A 16,473-nucleotide genomic window follows, 5' to 3' on the forward strand; every position below is an offset into this window, starting at 1 on the left:
TTAAATAAAAGTAGAAAAATAAATTAATAGTGCTGAGGTGAAAGGCTATGCATTTGTAAAAAAATAGACCCCTAACTCACAGCACACACAGAGTTAATTTCAAATGGATACGAGTCTAAAAATGAAAAGCAAACAAAAGCCTTATACATTACTGGTGGGAATATAAAGTAATACAACTATTTCAGAATGCAATTTGGCAATACCTAAAAGTAGCATTTCCATAGTCATTAAATTCAACATTTTCATTCCAAATGATTGTTTTTATGAGACAGGAAGGATGTTTGTTCACTTGGGCACTGGTTTGCAATAGTGAAGGTGCAAAATATCTGATTATCCATCAAAAGAAAAATGGTTAACAGTGCTTTACAATGGATTTTTATAATGGATTAATTGTGGTATATTCAAACAACAGAATGCCTTACAAAAGCAATTAAGAGGAATTAACTACAGGGTTTAATCAAATCTTAGATGCCATCAATTATAAGGCACACCATTATTTTGTCATTAAGAAAGAAATGCTGCCAATTTTAAGACATTACTGATTTAAGAAGCATACAATTTCAGAGATGTTATATTGTGAAAAAAATGGAGAGATCAATAGGTATCAACAGAGCTACATCTCCAAGACATGGTACTGGGTGAAAAACAGGTCAAAATTATGGACATGATAGGCTTTCTTCCATGTTTAAAAACACATAAAGTAGTCCCATGTATTTTTTTTCATATACATGTGTAAAATGATGAAAACATTCATGGGAAAAATACACATTAATATCAGGATAGTTATCTCTTAGTAAAAAACGAAGAGGAAAGAGGTTCTAAGCTTTAGTCACACCTTTTGATATCTTACTTTTTATTAAAAACAAAAGAAGGATGCAGCTTTTGCATCGCACATATACTAAAAGGGAGCATATCCTCCCCATGAAGGGACAAACATAAATTCAATCATTCCCCAGCATCTGTGGCACAGTTATGGAATGTTTATTCTTAAAACACAAGAAAGAAACATTGCAACACTGACTGGTAAACATTCCTGAGAGATTTTGCTGCTCCCTCACAGGGAGAGGAGAAAAAGAACGGTGTGTATGTACTGGGGGAGGAGGGAGGATTAGAACTGAAAAAAATATGGTAAAGTGTTAACACCTTTTAAACTTGGAGAATGAGATCATGATGGTCGACTGTATTGTTTCCTGGATCTCTGAAATATTAACTTGGAAATTTTTAAAAATGACGTTTAAAAAGGCACCATGTACAATTTAAATGTAAGCTCTGTCAAGATTTTGGGAAGTAAATAACTCCTACATTATATAAACTGTTTCATAGAAAAATATAGTCAGCTTTCGGGGCACCTGGGTGGCTCAGTCGGTTAAGTGTCCGACTTTGGCTCAGGTCGTGATCTTGCGGTCTGTGAGTTTGAGCCCCGCGTCGGGCTCTGTGCTGACAGCTCAGAGCCTGGAGCCTGTTTCAGATTCTGTGTCTCCCTCTCTCTGACTCTCCCCCGTTCATGCTGTCTCAAAAATAAATGTTAAAAAAAAATTTTTTTTTAAAAGAAAAATATAGTCAGCTTTTCAACTAATTCTAGAAGGTCAGCAAAACCCCTTATACCAATACTCAAAAAAGTTTCAACACAACAAAGAAGATTATAAACTAACCTTATTAATCAACATGAAAATAAGGATATTAAGAAAAATGTTAGCACACTGAATCTATCACGACCAAGCCGAGCTGGGTTAATCCTACCAAAGCAAGGATGACTATATATAATTCATTACATTACTAATTACATTAAAAAACCCCATAAACTGTTATGCAAACATGGAATTCAACAACACACACTGCAAATTTTATTTTTTAACATCCCTGATTAAACAGAAATAGAAACTTTCTTAAACTGGAAAAAGGCAAGAGGCTTTCTATTTAACAATGCTCTAAAGGTGTCAACCAACACAATTAGACCAGAAAAACATGACATACATGTATCAGAACAATTTGGAGTAATACTGGCAGAACTATTTGGAGAGAGTGTTAGCTATCTAATAAATCCAAGAGAATTAACTGGAAAACTGTTACAGCCAATAGAGAAGTTCAATAAAGCGACTGAAAACATTAACTCAGCAGGCATAAACAATTAAAAAATAAAGGAATGATAACAATAACAATGTTTGCAATGATACTAAAATCCATAAAATATATATATTTTTAAAGATGCAAAGCCTATTCTTATGAGGAAAATAACAAAACTGCTTGAAGGGAAGGCCTTTTAAAAAAATCTCTCAGTGAGCAGACTCAGTATTATTGTAAAGATGTTGGTATTTTGAATAAGAAAACAACAAGAATAGCCAGGAATAGTAAGACGGGTTAAAATTAAAACTTAGGGAAATTTTTCGCACCAAACATAAAAATATATAGGTATAGTAATTACACTAGATGTTGGTTATAGGCATAGACAGAAATCAGTTAAATATGACTAAAAACAGATTCGGGTGGATAGAGATTTAGTTCATGTTACCTGTGGCATTTCAAACTAGTAGAGGTAAGAGAAACCACACAATAAACTGTGTTAAGAGAAGTAACTACACTCAAGAAAAATTAAGTTATACCACAATCATATGCAAGATACAAAAATAGTCCCCAGGTGGGTTAAATAACATAAACAACAAAAACAAACAACAACCTGTAAGTATTAGAAGAAAACAGGAAAGTATTATCACAATCTTGTAGTAAGCACAAATCCCGGAAGACATAATGAAAAATACCGACAGATTTGTGCTCGCAAAAAGGAAAAACCTCTGTATCATATGACAGAAAATACCATTTTAAAACGCTTAAAGATAGGTGACTCACTAGAAGGTATCTTCCATATATTTAATAAGCAAGAGACTAATGCGAAAATATGTAAAGACAGATGGTAAGCCCACTTCCAGCACACGTAGCAGTCCTCCCATATCCACAGGGGGGTACATTCTAAGACCCCAGTGGATGCCTGAAACCATGGATAGGACCGAACCCTAGAAAATACGTTATGTATTTTCCCTATACATACATATCTATGATAAAGCTTAATTTATAAATTAGGCACAAAAGAGATTAACAATACCGATAAAACAGAACAATTATAATATATGGTGATAAAAACTATGTGAATGTAGTCTCTCAAAATACCTTATTGTACTGCATTCACTCTTCTGGTTAGGATGATGTGAGATAACAAAATGCTTCTGTGAGGAGAATGAAGTAAAGTGAATGACGCAGACACTGTGACAGCACTAGGCTTCTATTGACCGTGTGACAATCCCTCAGAAGGAGGATTACCTGCTTCTGGACTGCAGGTGACCATAGACAGATGAAACCGCAGAAAGCAAAACAGGTAAGTGGGGGGGGGGGGGGGGGGACTACTGTATGCTAGCCCCAAATAGCAGTACCTTTTTGGAAGGAAATGTAACACAGTGTGGCTATAATCCATAACCCATCTGTACCTCCTCCCTTTTTACCCAGAGATAACAATGATAATAAAAAAAAAAAGTAGAAAAATGGGCAAAGAACATCAACAAGTAATTCAGAGGACAGAAATAACTGAAATGAAAACATATGCCACAGTGCAGTTTTGTTTGTAATCAGAGAAATGAAAACAAAACAATTTTGTAACCACTGGAATGAGAAAAAACTTTAAAGCATTATTGGGTACACTTTTCAGAAAGCAATTGGGCAGAATTTATCATTTAAAGGAACACCACAGGGGCGCCCGGGTGGCTCAGTCAGTTAAGCGTCCAACTCTGCATCTCGGCTCAGGTCAGGTCATGTGAGTTTAAGCCCCGCGTTGGGCTCTGTGCTGTCAGCGCAGAGCCTGCTTCAGATCCCCCGTCTCCCTCTCTCTCTGTCCCTCCACCACTTGCTTGCTCTCTCAAAACTAATAAACTTTAAAAAAAAAAAATTAAAGGAACACAACACTTCTCTGCATAGGAATCTATTTCTTACAAGAAACCTGGCCCCGTGGCACAAAGACGTATACAGAGATGACCATTTACTGAATTATTTGTAATAGGGAAAAGTGTAAATAACCCAAATGCCCAAAACAATAGTAATTAAATAAATCATGGCATACCCATACAATGGGTATTATGCAGTTGTTCAAAGGGTGAGATAAACCTGTATGTGCTGATAGCCTTATAAGAACATTAAGTAGAGAAAAAGTTGTCAAAAGGTACAGTATGATCCCACTTACATAAAAACAAAAGATAATAGGTATATGTAAGTGAGAAAGTGTGACAGACTGAAATCCCGATCTAGTAAACTAAAGAGTGATTTTCATATTTTGTGCTGAATGTCCTGTTGTTTCTACCTCCTTTCGATGGGAAAGTATTTTGGAACTCCCTGTGTGAATTGGTTTTTTTAATGAGTACAGGGGTTTGTTTTAAACGTTTATTTATTTTGAGAGAGAGAGCACACGCGAGTGGGAGAGGAGCAGAGAGAGAGGACAGAATCCTAAGCAGGCTCTGCACTGTCAGCACAGAGCCTGAAGTGGGGCTTGATCCCACAAGCCATGAGTTCATGACCTGAGCCAAAATCAGAAGTCAGATGCTTAACCAACTGAGCCACCCAGTGGTACCCGCTATGTGAATTTTTAAATCAAAACAAAAATATTTAACTTAATGTTGAATGTTGTCTGCCTATCTGAACGATGGAACTCTAGAACTCATTCTAACAATTTCTAGTTATGAATGGCTTCAGTGTTGAAGACAATTGCTTCATCAGGGCAAACTACTAATGTATTCTATAGTTAACTTACCGGACCCTCTATTTATAGTCCCTTAACTGTATTACACACTCTTTTAAAGCTGTGATGTTAAAAGTCTTAATATGTTTTATATGCTTCATTCTCTTGCTCGAAAGTCATCAGTAGCTTCCTTAGCTGGCTTTCGAATTCAAAGCCCTACAAAATGTTCTCTCAAACTGCATGTGCAAAGAAAGCATCTCCTCACTACCCAAGCACAACTCAGAAAGTTCTCCACCTCAGCCAAATGGGTCTCTCAGTTCCTAATTGAACAGGTCTGGTAGGCACCCAACTCATAAACATTCACACGTCATTTATAACATGTTCACAGTTAACAGTATTATCATCTCTCCAGGAATTTTTCCCCCAAGATTTTTATACAAAACTACAAGCACCCAAGGGCCATAATGCAGAAGATTATACAGTGAACCCAGTTAAACTCATTAGCTCAAGAATGTAGATTATGAATAAATGAAATTGACATTTTTATCCATCACTTTCTAAGATCTCGGTGTGAAGCCTTTTATATGCTTTCAATAAACAGAAAGCTGTTTTAAGTAAGTAGTTTGAATTCTGGTCCAAACCCATCATAGTGTAAGTATTAAGACCATCAACTCTGAATAGCTCTACTCTGGGAACTTTGGGCAAGTCTGGTGTTTATTTGTAAAATGTTGATTATACACATTTCTTCTAATGGGAGATAATATAGGCAAACGGGTAGCAGACTATCCAGCAAAATGTGGCCAATATTACATTCGTCCTCTTGACTAGGAAATCCCAACACAACTGAAGAATTACATTATCACTACTTTAAAATTTATTAGTATTTAGTCAACGTTGATTTGATAATTAATATTTGATGTAGTACAGAAAGGGTGGCTTTGGAGTTAAACAGATGTGATCGAATCTTCGGTCACCACTTTAGAGAGGAGAAATCTTGGGTAAACCACAATTTCTGATCCTCAGTTCCCTCATCTGTTAAAGGGCATACCATCAACCAACACACAGAGCTGCAGTGAGGACTGTGTGGGATGATAATTTATGGAAAGCTTTTAATAAGGTATCTGACACAATAAATTATCAAGTTCCTTGATCTTAAACAAACTTTCTAATTTATGTAAATTTTACTAATGCAAAGTTAATTTATTCAACAAACTTTTTTTAAGTGCTTACTTTGTGTACCAGGCAATGTGCTGAGCACTAGAGATAAACTAGTCAACAAAAATATGTGTCACTGTCTCCATGTAGTGGAGCATTCTGGGGCACTGGGACAGGCATTAGTCAAATAATCCAGATGCCAACTGTGCGAAGTGCTACAGAGAGGTAAGCTAAGGGGGCACATGATAGAGGGTTTTGCTCTGCTCACAGAACTCGAGAAGGCTGCCTTAGGGAAAATTCTCACTTGGGAGTGTGAGTAGGAAGCTAGATGCAGCAGCAGAAGGAAAAGTGCTCCAGGAAGACAACAGAATATGCTTTATCTTTTCAAAGTCTACATAGCTTTATATACACCCTAATATCTTGCACCTCTGGCAACTAAGTGCAAGGGACTGAGAGAATGGTGTAGCTGGCATAGACTACAAAGACTGGCTAGAGAGCAGCGACCAGGGATGCAGAGCTTGGTGGGGCACATCATCCTAAAGGCAATGGTAAATGGTTAAAGGGTTGGAGAGTTTCTATTGTTTACCATTGCTACTGTTGCCACTGGGGTAGATGGGATCACTCAATTTCAACAGTCTGGCTACACGGCGAAAATGAATTTGAGGTGACGCAAGAGTAAGTGTGAGCGTATCAGTCTGGAGGCGAAGAAATGGTAAGAACTTAAGACAGACTGCATCGGTGTAAAAAGAAAAATTCCAGGGATAATCAGGAGATAAATTCAACCGGATTAGATGACAGGGTTAGAGAGAGGGAAAGCCAGAGGCAATTTTTAGATTTCTGATTTGTATTACTAGTTGAATGCTAGTTCTATTTTCAGATATATGAAGATGCCCAGATTTGGGAAGGGAAGGTTAGGTGCTCAGTTCTTTGGACACGTGGAGTTGAAAGTACAGTTGACCTTTGAATGACACAGGTTTCAACTGTGCAGGTCCACTTATACATGGGTTTTTTTCCCTATACACTCAGTACTATAAATGTATTTTGTCTTGATTTTCTTAATATTTTTTCGTACTTACTTTATAGTAAGAATACAGTATATAATATACGTAACATATAAAATATGTGTTAATCGACTGTTATCAGTAAGGCTTTCAGTCAACAATAAGGCTATCAGTAGTTAAATTCGGGGGGGGGGGGCGCTCAAGAGTTATACACAAGTTTTCAACTTTCTCCGGGGAAGGGAGGGTGCCAGCACCCCTAACCTTGCATTGTTGATGGGTCAACTATGTTTTTTTAATTAACAACAAAGAAAAAGCCCAGACTGTGCCACTCTATTACTCAAAGTCCCACAATGGACTCCCTTCAAACTGTAAACACAACTCCTGAGAGACATACAGTTATGATCCAACTCTTCACTATCTTCTGACTTTCCCTCCTACCCTTATATCCATGGTCACTTTCACTCCAGAAACATTGGCCTTCTTGAAATCCCTGATATACTAAAAGTCCATTCTTCCCTAAGGACTTCCGTGCTTATTCTTCCTTCAGCCTGTAATATTTTTTTTCCTAGGTGTTCATAGGGCTTATCTCTCACTTAACAGAAGTCCATGCTCAGATGTCATCTTTTCAAAGAAGTTCCTTTGACTATCCTATGTAAAACAGCGTTCCTACTTCTCAGCTGGGCTGGAAAGGCTGAATGAAACCTGTAGTCTTGCTGTGCTAAAGGTAAAGGCCTGTCACGTAAGTCTAACCCTCAAGACTTTTGAAAAAAGTGGACTAGTCTAATTAAAGCTGTACCCCAAGACCAACTCCACAGATTGAAGTGATCAATCCCTACAATCCTAGCAGAAAGTAAGGTAAATCTTCTCCTGGGGCAGAGACGGGGGGTGGAAATCAAATCAACTTCAATCCTTCAGTTCTTTTATACACATTGTCCTGCATAAAAGCCCTAGATAGAGGGAGAAAGAAATATGATCAGGAAAAATGTGACTAATAATTAAGAAAGAAAAATTAGGTAACAGACTAAGATCCACAGATGATTCAGATATTGTAGTCACATAATTCAAATCTCTGCCAGCAATTTTAAAAAGAAAAAAACACTTTCAGAAATTAAATCCATAAAATATAATTAATTGTTCTAAAACTAAAAAATACAGTTTTTTAAATTAACTAATTAGGTGGGTTAAATGGGAGACTGCACAAGGCAGAAGAGATTGGTAAATCTGAAGATGCGCCAAGAGAAAATATCCAAACTGAAGCACAAAGAGAAAACAAGAATAGAAGGAATACCGAAGGAAATACAGAGCACACAAGACACAAACAGTACAACATATTTATAACTGGAGTGTCAGAAAGAGAAGCAGTAAGAGTAGAACATGTGAAGGGATAATGACCAAGGATTTTTCACAACTCATAGACTACATCAACCTGCAGATTCCATAGCTCAGTAAACCCTAAGCAAAATTAAAAAAACGAAAACCATAAGTAGGTGCACCATAGCCAAACTGCTGAGAACAGAGATAAAGAGGAAATTCTAAGAGCCAGGAAAAAAAGACACATGACCTACAAGTAATGAAAAGGTTTTCAGCTGCCTTTGCAATAGAAAATATGAAAACTAAAGAAGACATCCGGATGGCCAACAGGCACATGAAAAGATGTTCAGCGTCGCTCCTTATCAGGGAAATACAAATCAAAACCACACTCAGATATCACCTCACGCCAGTCAGAGTGGCCAAAATGAACAAATCAGGAGACTATAGATGCTGGAGAGGATGTGGAGAAACGGGAACCCTCTTGCACTGTTGGTGGGAATGCAAATTGGTGCAGCCGCTCTGGAAAGCAGTGTGGAGGTTCCTCAGAAAATTAAAAATAGACCTACCCTATGACCCAGCAATAGCACTGCTAGGAATTTATCCAAGGGACACAGGAGTACTGATGCATAGGGGCACTTGTACCCCAATGTTCATAGCAGCACTCTCAACAATAGCCAAATTATGGAAAGAGCCTAAATGTCCATCAACTGATGAATGGATAAAGAAATTGTGGTTTATATACACAATGGAGTACTACGTGGCAATGAGAAAAAATGAAATATGGCCTTTGTAGCAACGTGGATGGAACTGGAGAGTGTGATGCTAAGTGAAATAAGCCATACAGAGAAAGACAGATACCATATGGTTTCACTCTTATGTGGATCCTGAGAAACTTAAGAGAAACCCATGGGGGAGGGGAACAAAAAAAAAAAAAAAAAAAGAGGTTAGAGTGGGAGAGAGCCAAAGCATAGGAGACTGTTGAGAACTGAGAACAAACTAAAGGTTGATGGGGGGTGGGAGGGAGGAGAGGGTGGGTGATGGGTACTGAGGAGGGCACCTTTTGGGATGAGCACTGGGTGTTGTATGGAAACCAATTTGACAATAAATTTCATATATAAAAAAAAAAAAAAAAAAAAAAAGAAAATATGAAAACTAGAGGAAAATGGAATGCGAAGTTTTAAACTGCCAAATAAATAAAACTGCTAATCTAGAATTCTGTATCCAAAGAAAACACTCTTCAGAAATGAAGGTCTGATAAAGACCTTTCAAACAAATGCTGACTGAATTAACTGCCACAAAACCCGCACTGTAGGCAATACTAAAAGAAGCTTCTCAGGCTGAAGGAAAAGGAATTAAGATGAAAGCACAAAACTAGATTAAAAAAAAAAAAAGGTAGCAAAGAGGGGAGAAAATGTATACGTAAACAAGAACACCGACTACCTAAAGTAATGATACGTTGGCATTTATAACTACAAAACATAAAAACCATACCACAAAGGGGAGGAAAGCAGCAAATGGAGTTGAACCATTTTAAAGTTCTTTAACTGTCCAGAAGGTAGTAAAAGCATTAATAAAACACAGACTATAATAAGCCAAACATAGATAATGTAATCTGTAGGGTAACCACAGAAGAATAATATAATCAGGTATAACGAAAAAGCCAAAGGAAGGCACGGAAGCGCATTAAGTATGGTTGACCTTTGAACAACATGAGTGTGAACTGGATTGTTTTTTGATACATTACAATACTGTGCAAGTGTTTTCTCTTCCTTATGATTTTAATAATAATTTCCTTTCTCTAGCTTACTTTATTGTAAGAATACAGTATATAATACATACAACATACAAAATATGTGTTAATCAACTGTGTTACTGGTAAGGCTTTTTGATCAGCATTAGGCTATCAGTAGTTAAGTTTTGGGGGACTCAAAAGTTTTATGTGGATGTTCAACCATGGGGGGATTGGCATTCCTAATCCCCACTTGTTCAAAGGTCAACAGTACTTTACTGAGCCAAAAGAAGGTAGGAAAAGGAGCAAATAAATAAGGAAAAGATTGGCAAAAAAGACAGTAAGCTGATAAACTTAAAGCCTACTACGCATCGGTAGTTATACCAAAAGTAAATAGTCTAAACACTCTAAAGGACAAAGATCCTATAACTGAATAAAAGAACAAGGCCAAAGAATTAAAATGTTTACACAACACACACTTTAAACTTAAAGATATATATAAATAGGGTGAAAATAAAAGGACAGAAAAAGCTTTGTCACGCAAACAAAACTGGAATGGCTATACTCATACGAGACAAAGTAGGCATGGAGTATTTGTACACATATCGAGGGACATTTGACAATTCTAAAAGTATAACTTCATCATAAAGGCATAATAAACCTACATTTTATGTACTGAATAACATAGCTCCAAATATAAAATAGCTTCACCTCCAATCATTTCTATTGTCCATCTGGTTTTTCCTTTTCTATTCACCACACTTTTCATAATCTGACAGTATATATTTAAGTATTGTTTCCTTATCTCCCTTCCCCTCCCTGGCTGGGGAGAATCACACTAACCTAACACATAGTAAGCATTCAATAAGTATTTGCTGAACAAATGCATAAAACTGCCACTAGCAACTCACATTCTCAGTGCTTACTTTTAAAGTTTATATGATACATTTATTTTCTTCAGTTATGCAATCCTTTAACTTAAATAGTACTTAGTAATCTCTGTTAGCCAAAATTTTAAATGAGAAGTTTAAACAAAAAGCTTGAAAAAATGTTACTGGGAAACAGATTTCCTTTCCATGCAACAAAAGTCTCCAAAATAAAAAATCATCAAAATGTGCCTTTCTTCATTTAGTAAACACATGTAAGTATATATACTGATTAACATAAATAAAATAATACAATTACATATTAACTTTCATGTTTATTCAACTTCACAGAAAATCCAAAAAATGTGTCTGATATTGGTTATCTATCTAAATACCAATTGTTCGTGACAGTGACGTAATACTATGTGGTAGGGGAGATATGCCCAGGTTAAACAAATTCTTAAATTCCTGACATTCTTCACATGGGCAAAAGGAGATCTTAAAAATCAAACTTACAAGCTGTAAGAAGATACAGAAAGTAATTTAACCTTTAATACCTGGAACAAGTTTTACAGCCACATTTGTAATTTACATATACAGTGGAGATCACTGAAAACAAAAGCTTCCTGTTGCACTGCAGCAAGAAATCATATTATAATGTAGATTAAATGAACTTGCTACAGAGTGCAGCAAGATAACCTCACCGAAAAATCGTAAGATTTTCATAATGGAAGTTGTTACAGTGAGTTAAGTATTTTCTCAATTTTATACAGTACATATTTTCAAAATGAACATTATGACTGAAGAGTTTGCTAACTATCGTTAGCAATTAATGTTGTATACATACGTAATTTTACTTTAGTTATAGTATGTGGCTCTCCAAATGTCAGTACGTGAAATGTTAAGTTCAAACATAATAAGATAATCCCCTAAGATGAAGACTCAGGACATCAAAACTTTGATCGTTATTGCACCTATTTTTCTACAGAAAAATGGAAAATTTACATCATAATCTTCCCAAAAAGTGAACAGACAAGTTGTAAAATCACAGACTTATTGGCATTAAACAAAATCTACAATGAACATTTTTTGTGAACTGATGTACAGAATTAGTTGTGCAATGAAATTTGGTTAACTATGATCATGCAAATAAAAATCTTCCACAATCATTTTTTCATTATGTTTTATAAAATGGTCTTAAAGATATACTTCCATAAACACTTCCGGTGCAATTTAGTCAACGACAAAAATACAAAGCTATCCCTTATTCTTTATTTTATAGATTTAAAAACATGCCTTTGTACTGCTGAGATACAAATAGCGTGTTTGGGAGAACTGAGTTCATGAAACGGTTAAAAACCAATGTATCTTGGTCCGACATTAGCTGCCTTGTATACAGCAGCCTCCCGTAATCACTGGTGTCAGTACTGTTGGAAATGAAGAATAGTTAAATATTGAGAGATTAAGACACAATTCAAAACATTTTTTAAAAAATAAAAGGCCGTTTCATAAACATGAAGAAATCTTTAAAAGAAAAATAATCACATCAATTGTGATATACACTGGAAAATAGTAAAATGTCATTTTCCAAAATAGTAGTTTCTTTATTATATCCCCCCTCTATTATAACCAATCTTGGAAATATACCTTCAACATAATGGTGTATTATATGAAAATGTTCCATTATTCAATGTGATACATTTAATAAGTTAGGATATGATTTTTTTTTCTGATGTTAACTGTGAAAAAAACAAAAGAACAGCACCTGAAATACTAAATGAATTTAGGCAAGCATTAAGTAGTAACTTTTATGTTTTGGTTCACAATACAGTTTATAAAACTGTATAAAGGATACTGATTTAAGTAATTTGTTTCTATATTTTGCAGATTACAATGAAGAAAAGATCTGCTCTAAAACCAAATAAATTTCCACTTCTCCCAATCTAGACAAAGTGGAATTTCATTCAAAATTTTTAAGATTGTGATACCTACAGTAGGTCATATAGTTGGATATACCATTCCCACCCTGCCCCCCCCCCCCAAAACAACTTTTTTGGCTCCAAAATAAAGTACAATAATAAACTCTTGATGAAAAACTATGTTATGGGGCAATCTATCATATACTATGGCTAAATATGATTTTACAGAAAAGAGCACATCCCATTTTCAGCACTTTTTTCATAAACATGCAACTCACTATAAAATACAAAACACTTGCTTTCAAGAACAGCTTTATAAAGACACACTGCATCAATAAAATTTTTTTCTTTCTGATTAACTTTACACTGTTATGGAGAACTGGAACTTTCTATGTGTATATATCGGATTTAATATTATAGTGTAATAATCTGTATTTCTGAACATAATGTTCAAGAGGAAATATCTATACACAATAACATTCTAGACTATTAAAAACTAATTCAAATTACAGAATTTTATTGATACAGTAGATTAATAAAAACTGAAAAGGGATGATGATAAAATGGGATAAAGAATTCAGTACATTATTTTATAACACACTCTTTAAAATTAAAATATTTTAAATCTCTCTTTTCTTAAAATTTTCATTGCCATGAAAGGCCAGAAAATTCTGAGACCAATACTGAGGTGTAAAATAATCAAACTTCGGGACTATTTCACAATCTGCGTGGTGTCCTCCCGCTGAAGGCATCATGCAGGTGTAATGGCAGACCATTTAGCACCTCTGAAGATTAAGGGTGCCTAGGAGTAAACACTAGGTAAGATACACAAGGGAAAGAGACCATTTACCTCTCCAACAAACAATGACATCAAGAAAATGACACCATTTGTTGAAAAAATTTTTTTCACAGTAAAATTGCAGAGAATACAAATACAAACACTGACAGATCACTGCTTAAGATCTATCCTAACAAACTCTTTCCAAATCAATAGATCCAATAAACAGTTGGGACTGTCAGTTTAAAGCCGCAGATAAAAGCTATACAAGCACTTTAGAAGTCAGAAACATTAAAAAAACAAAAAACAAAAAAAGAAAAAGAAAAAGAAAAGAAAAAAGTAAAAGAAAAAAACATATTTACAAGTTTCTTCTTTAGTTTATGTCTACATAGCCATCGCACATCACACTTTCACAGGACTCCAGAGTCAATGTTATCACCACGCGTATGGCTAAAGCGCTGTGACCACAAATACATGAGGTCATCAAAGTAAGGTCCAACTGTCCACTCTCCAGCAGTCCCGCTTTGCGCATCAAAGGCTTTACTTAGCCTCAAGCTTGACCAAAAAAAAATGCTTCTTTTCAAAGCTTTCACACAGAAAGTTACTAATTACATTTGTTCATCGCCTTTCTCTTTTAGAACTTCGCCGCCGTACCTTAAAAGAAAAATTACCAGATGCTTAATTAAGATACCAGACTTGGCAGTAATTAATATTATTTTTTTAACAAATCACTATTCTTAGTTGTTCCTGATTTTCTTTGCTTTTCTTCACTTCAAACCTTTCTCCTATTTTAAAACTTTCTGCCTCAGCATCACATATTTAGACCTTATGTAATATTTGAATGCCCATAAATAGCCTTTCCCATAATAGCAAGAGAAAAAACTATTTTACTTTACTATTTAATAATTTTAAAGAGAAATGAACAGAAAGCAATGTCGACAGCAAGAAAAACAATTGCAACTATCTTTTCACTTACATTTCCGTGGTAAAAGAAAACATTTTAAACTTAGGCTTACAGTTGTCTTTCTGGGAAAACAGTTACTGAATGTAGAGCCTAACAATTATCAAATACATAGGAATATATGGAATTCAGACATATTACCATTTACTGGCAAGTACTAATGAAAGTGTAAAACTTCAGTTCTAAAAATATCAGTATTAAGATGAATATAAACAGAACAGGATTGTAATTCAATTAATTTATGGTTTTTTTGGGTTTTTTTGATGAAGACATTAATCACTATGGACTCTTGTCTTATTTTTACATCCAAAACAAACAAACAAACAAACAAAGCTGTAAGAAACAAGCCCAACAAGTTTGAGACCACAGTTCAGATATTTTTCTGTGAATATCTGGTACATAAATGAACCCTGGCGCAGACACAAGTGCTGATTATGTTAAAAAGGACAGAGGGGCGGGGGTCAACTCTGGGACTTGATCTCACAACACAGGTTTCTCAAAGATGGCTAACTGTGCTGATCCAAAGATTCAGCACTGGTGTTATCATTAGGAGAACAGTTTACTTCAATGTGTTAACTGTATTTCTTCCAAAAAGAAACACTGAAGATGTGTTAACCGACAAAGCCATTCTTAAGAAAAAATTATCTCAGGAAGAATCACATTCTGACCTTTGTAAAAGAAATCTAGGTTACCAATTTCGTAAATTTCAAAGACATGATTTTATTCTAGATGACTAACTTGTAAAACTACTATGAAACTCAAAGAAAAAGTTATGAAACATTAGCCATAGTCTATTTAACATATAACAGTGGTCTAAAATCAAGGTACAGCTTAAATGCTTCAAGGGTCAATTTATCAGAATGCTACTTGTTCTTCTCCACATTGTTATAAACTTGACATTTACATTTTCACTAGGCTACATCTGTCATTCTCACTTAGTTTCAGGATTCCATAAAGGAAGTTCTCTCATTACCCAAGCTGGTAGGTGAACCAACGTTACAAACTGCTCAAGAAAAGTAAATAAATACTTAGAATTATAAGTAACAGCAAGTGCTATATGGAGCTGACCAAGTATTTACCAACTCTATTCCTATATTCTATGCTAACACATGGTACTTTAATAGACACATACATTTACTGTAGAAACTTCCTCTTCCTCTGTTTCTTCCTGTGGAACATCATCATTGACAGGAGAGCTACCCTGAAACACATCTACTTCTTCACTTGAATCATTTTCTTTAGTAGCTGCTTGTTTGGAGCGTCCTACACGGCTAGAGTAAAACAGAGGTAAAATAAAATGAACATTCTGATCTTTAAGTAGTAGATCACCTCAGAGGAAATGCTCAAAATATTTCATAAATTCTCATTTATTACCATTTTTATCCTCCATTACCTTACAAAAGAAGAAATGTTATTCTTATTCTAACCCCTAACCCAGTGTTTAATCCTAGAATCTCACAAACACTGACCAAGTAATAAAAAAACCAAGACAATAAAAGATTATAAAACATAATAGTTTTATGTTTTATAAAAGTCTGCTCTTCCTTTTATCTTTCCCAACTCAGTAAAAGGAATCTGCATCTACTAAGCTGCTCAAAACAGAAAATTTAGAGTCCTTCTTAATAGCGTATTAGTCTTCATCTGGCCCTATAATTCTTACAAAGAAATCTCCAATCTATTCACTTCTCTCCACCTCTACTGCTACCACACAACTTCCACACCATTCTCGTCTTACCTCTTCTCCAAAAATGTAAAAACAGCGGATGTCACTCACTCCCCCTAGACAGCTCTCTGCTGTACTGCGAGAAATTCTGTAAACCTTCTTAACATAATATAGAAGGCCTTGCAGACAGTTGTTGGCCATCTGTCCATTCTCATCTCTTTCCACTCCCTAATTCCTTACAACTACAATCCAGCAAATTCTTGCCTTCCTTCAAACTCTCTGAATTGGCCAAGACTTTTCCTACTCTGGAACCTTTAGCACAATGTTCCCTCCAACTGTGTTCTTCTCCTTTTTCTCTATCAGCCTAACTCCTACT

General features: G+C 35.4%; 1 protein-coding gene across 5 annotated transcripts in view; it reads right to left on the bottom strand.

Annotated features, from left to right (window-relative positions):
* Positions 1-11,091: 11,091 nt before the first annotated feature.
* Positions 11,092-16,473, bottom strand: part of PDS5B (PDS5 cohesin associated factor B) — a 194,950-nt gene continuing 189,568 nt past the window's right edge. For all 5 annotated transcript variants that reach the window (XM_025923648.2, XM_086713920.1, XM_086713929.1 and 2 more), the window contains 2 exons: positions 15,567-15,705; positions 11,092-14,127 (listed from right to left, as the gene is read on the bottom strand). In XM_025923648.2, the coding sequence (XP_025779433.1) occupies positions 14,092-14,127; positions 15,567-15,705 (175 nt within the window). In that variant the 3' untranslated portion in view covers positions 11,092-14,091. The remainder of the gene's footprint in view (positions 14,128-15,566; positions 15,706-16,473) is intronic.

The sequence above is a fragment of the Puma concolor genome, chromosome A1 (genome assembly GCF_028749965.1).
Source record: "Puma concolor isolate L17-30 chromosome A1, mPumCon1.1.hap2, whole genome shotgun sequence".
NCBI classification, from domain to species: Eukaryota; Metazoa; Chordata; class Mammalia; order Carnivora; family Felidae; genus Puma; species Puma concolor.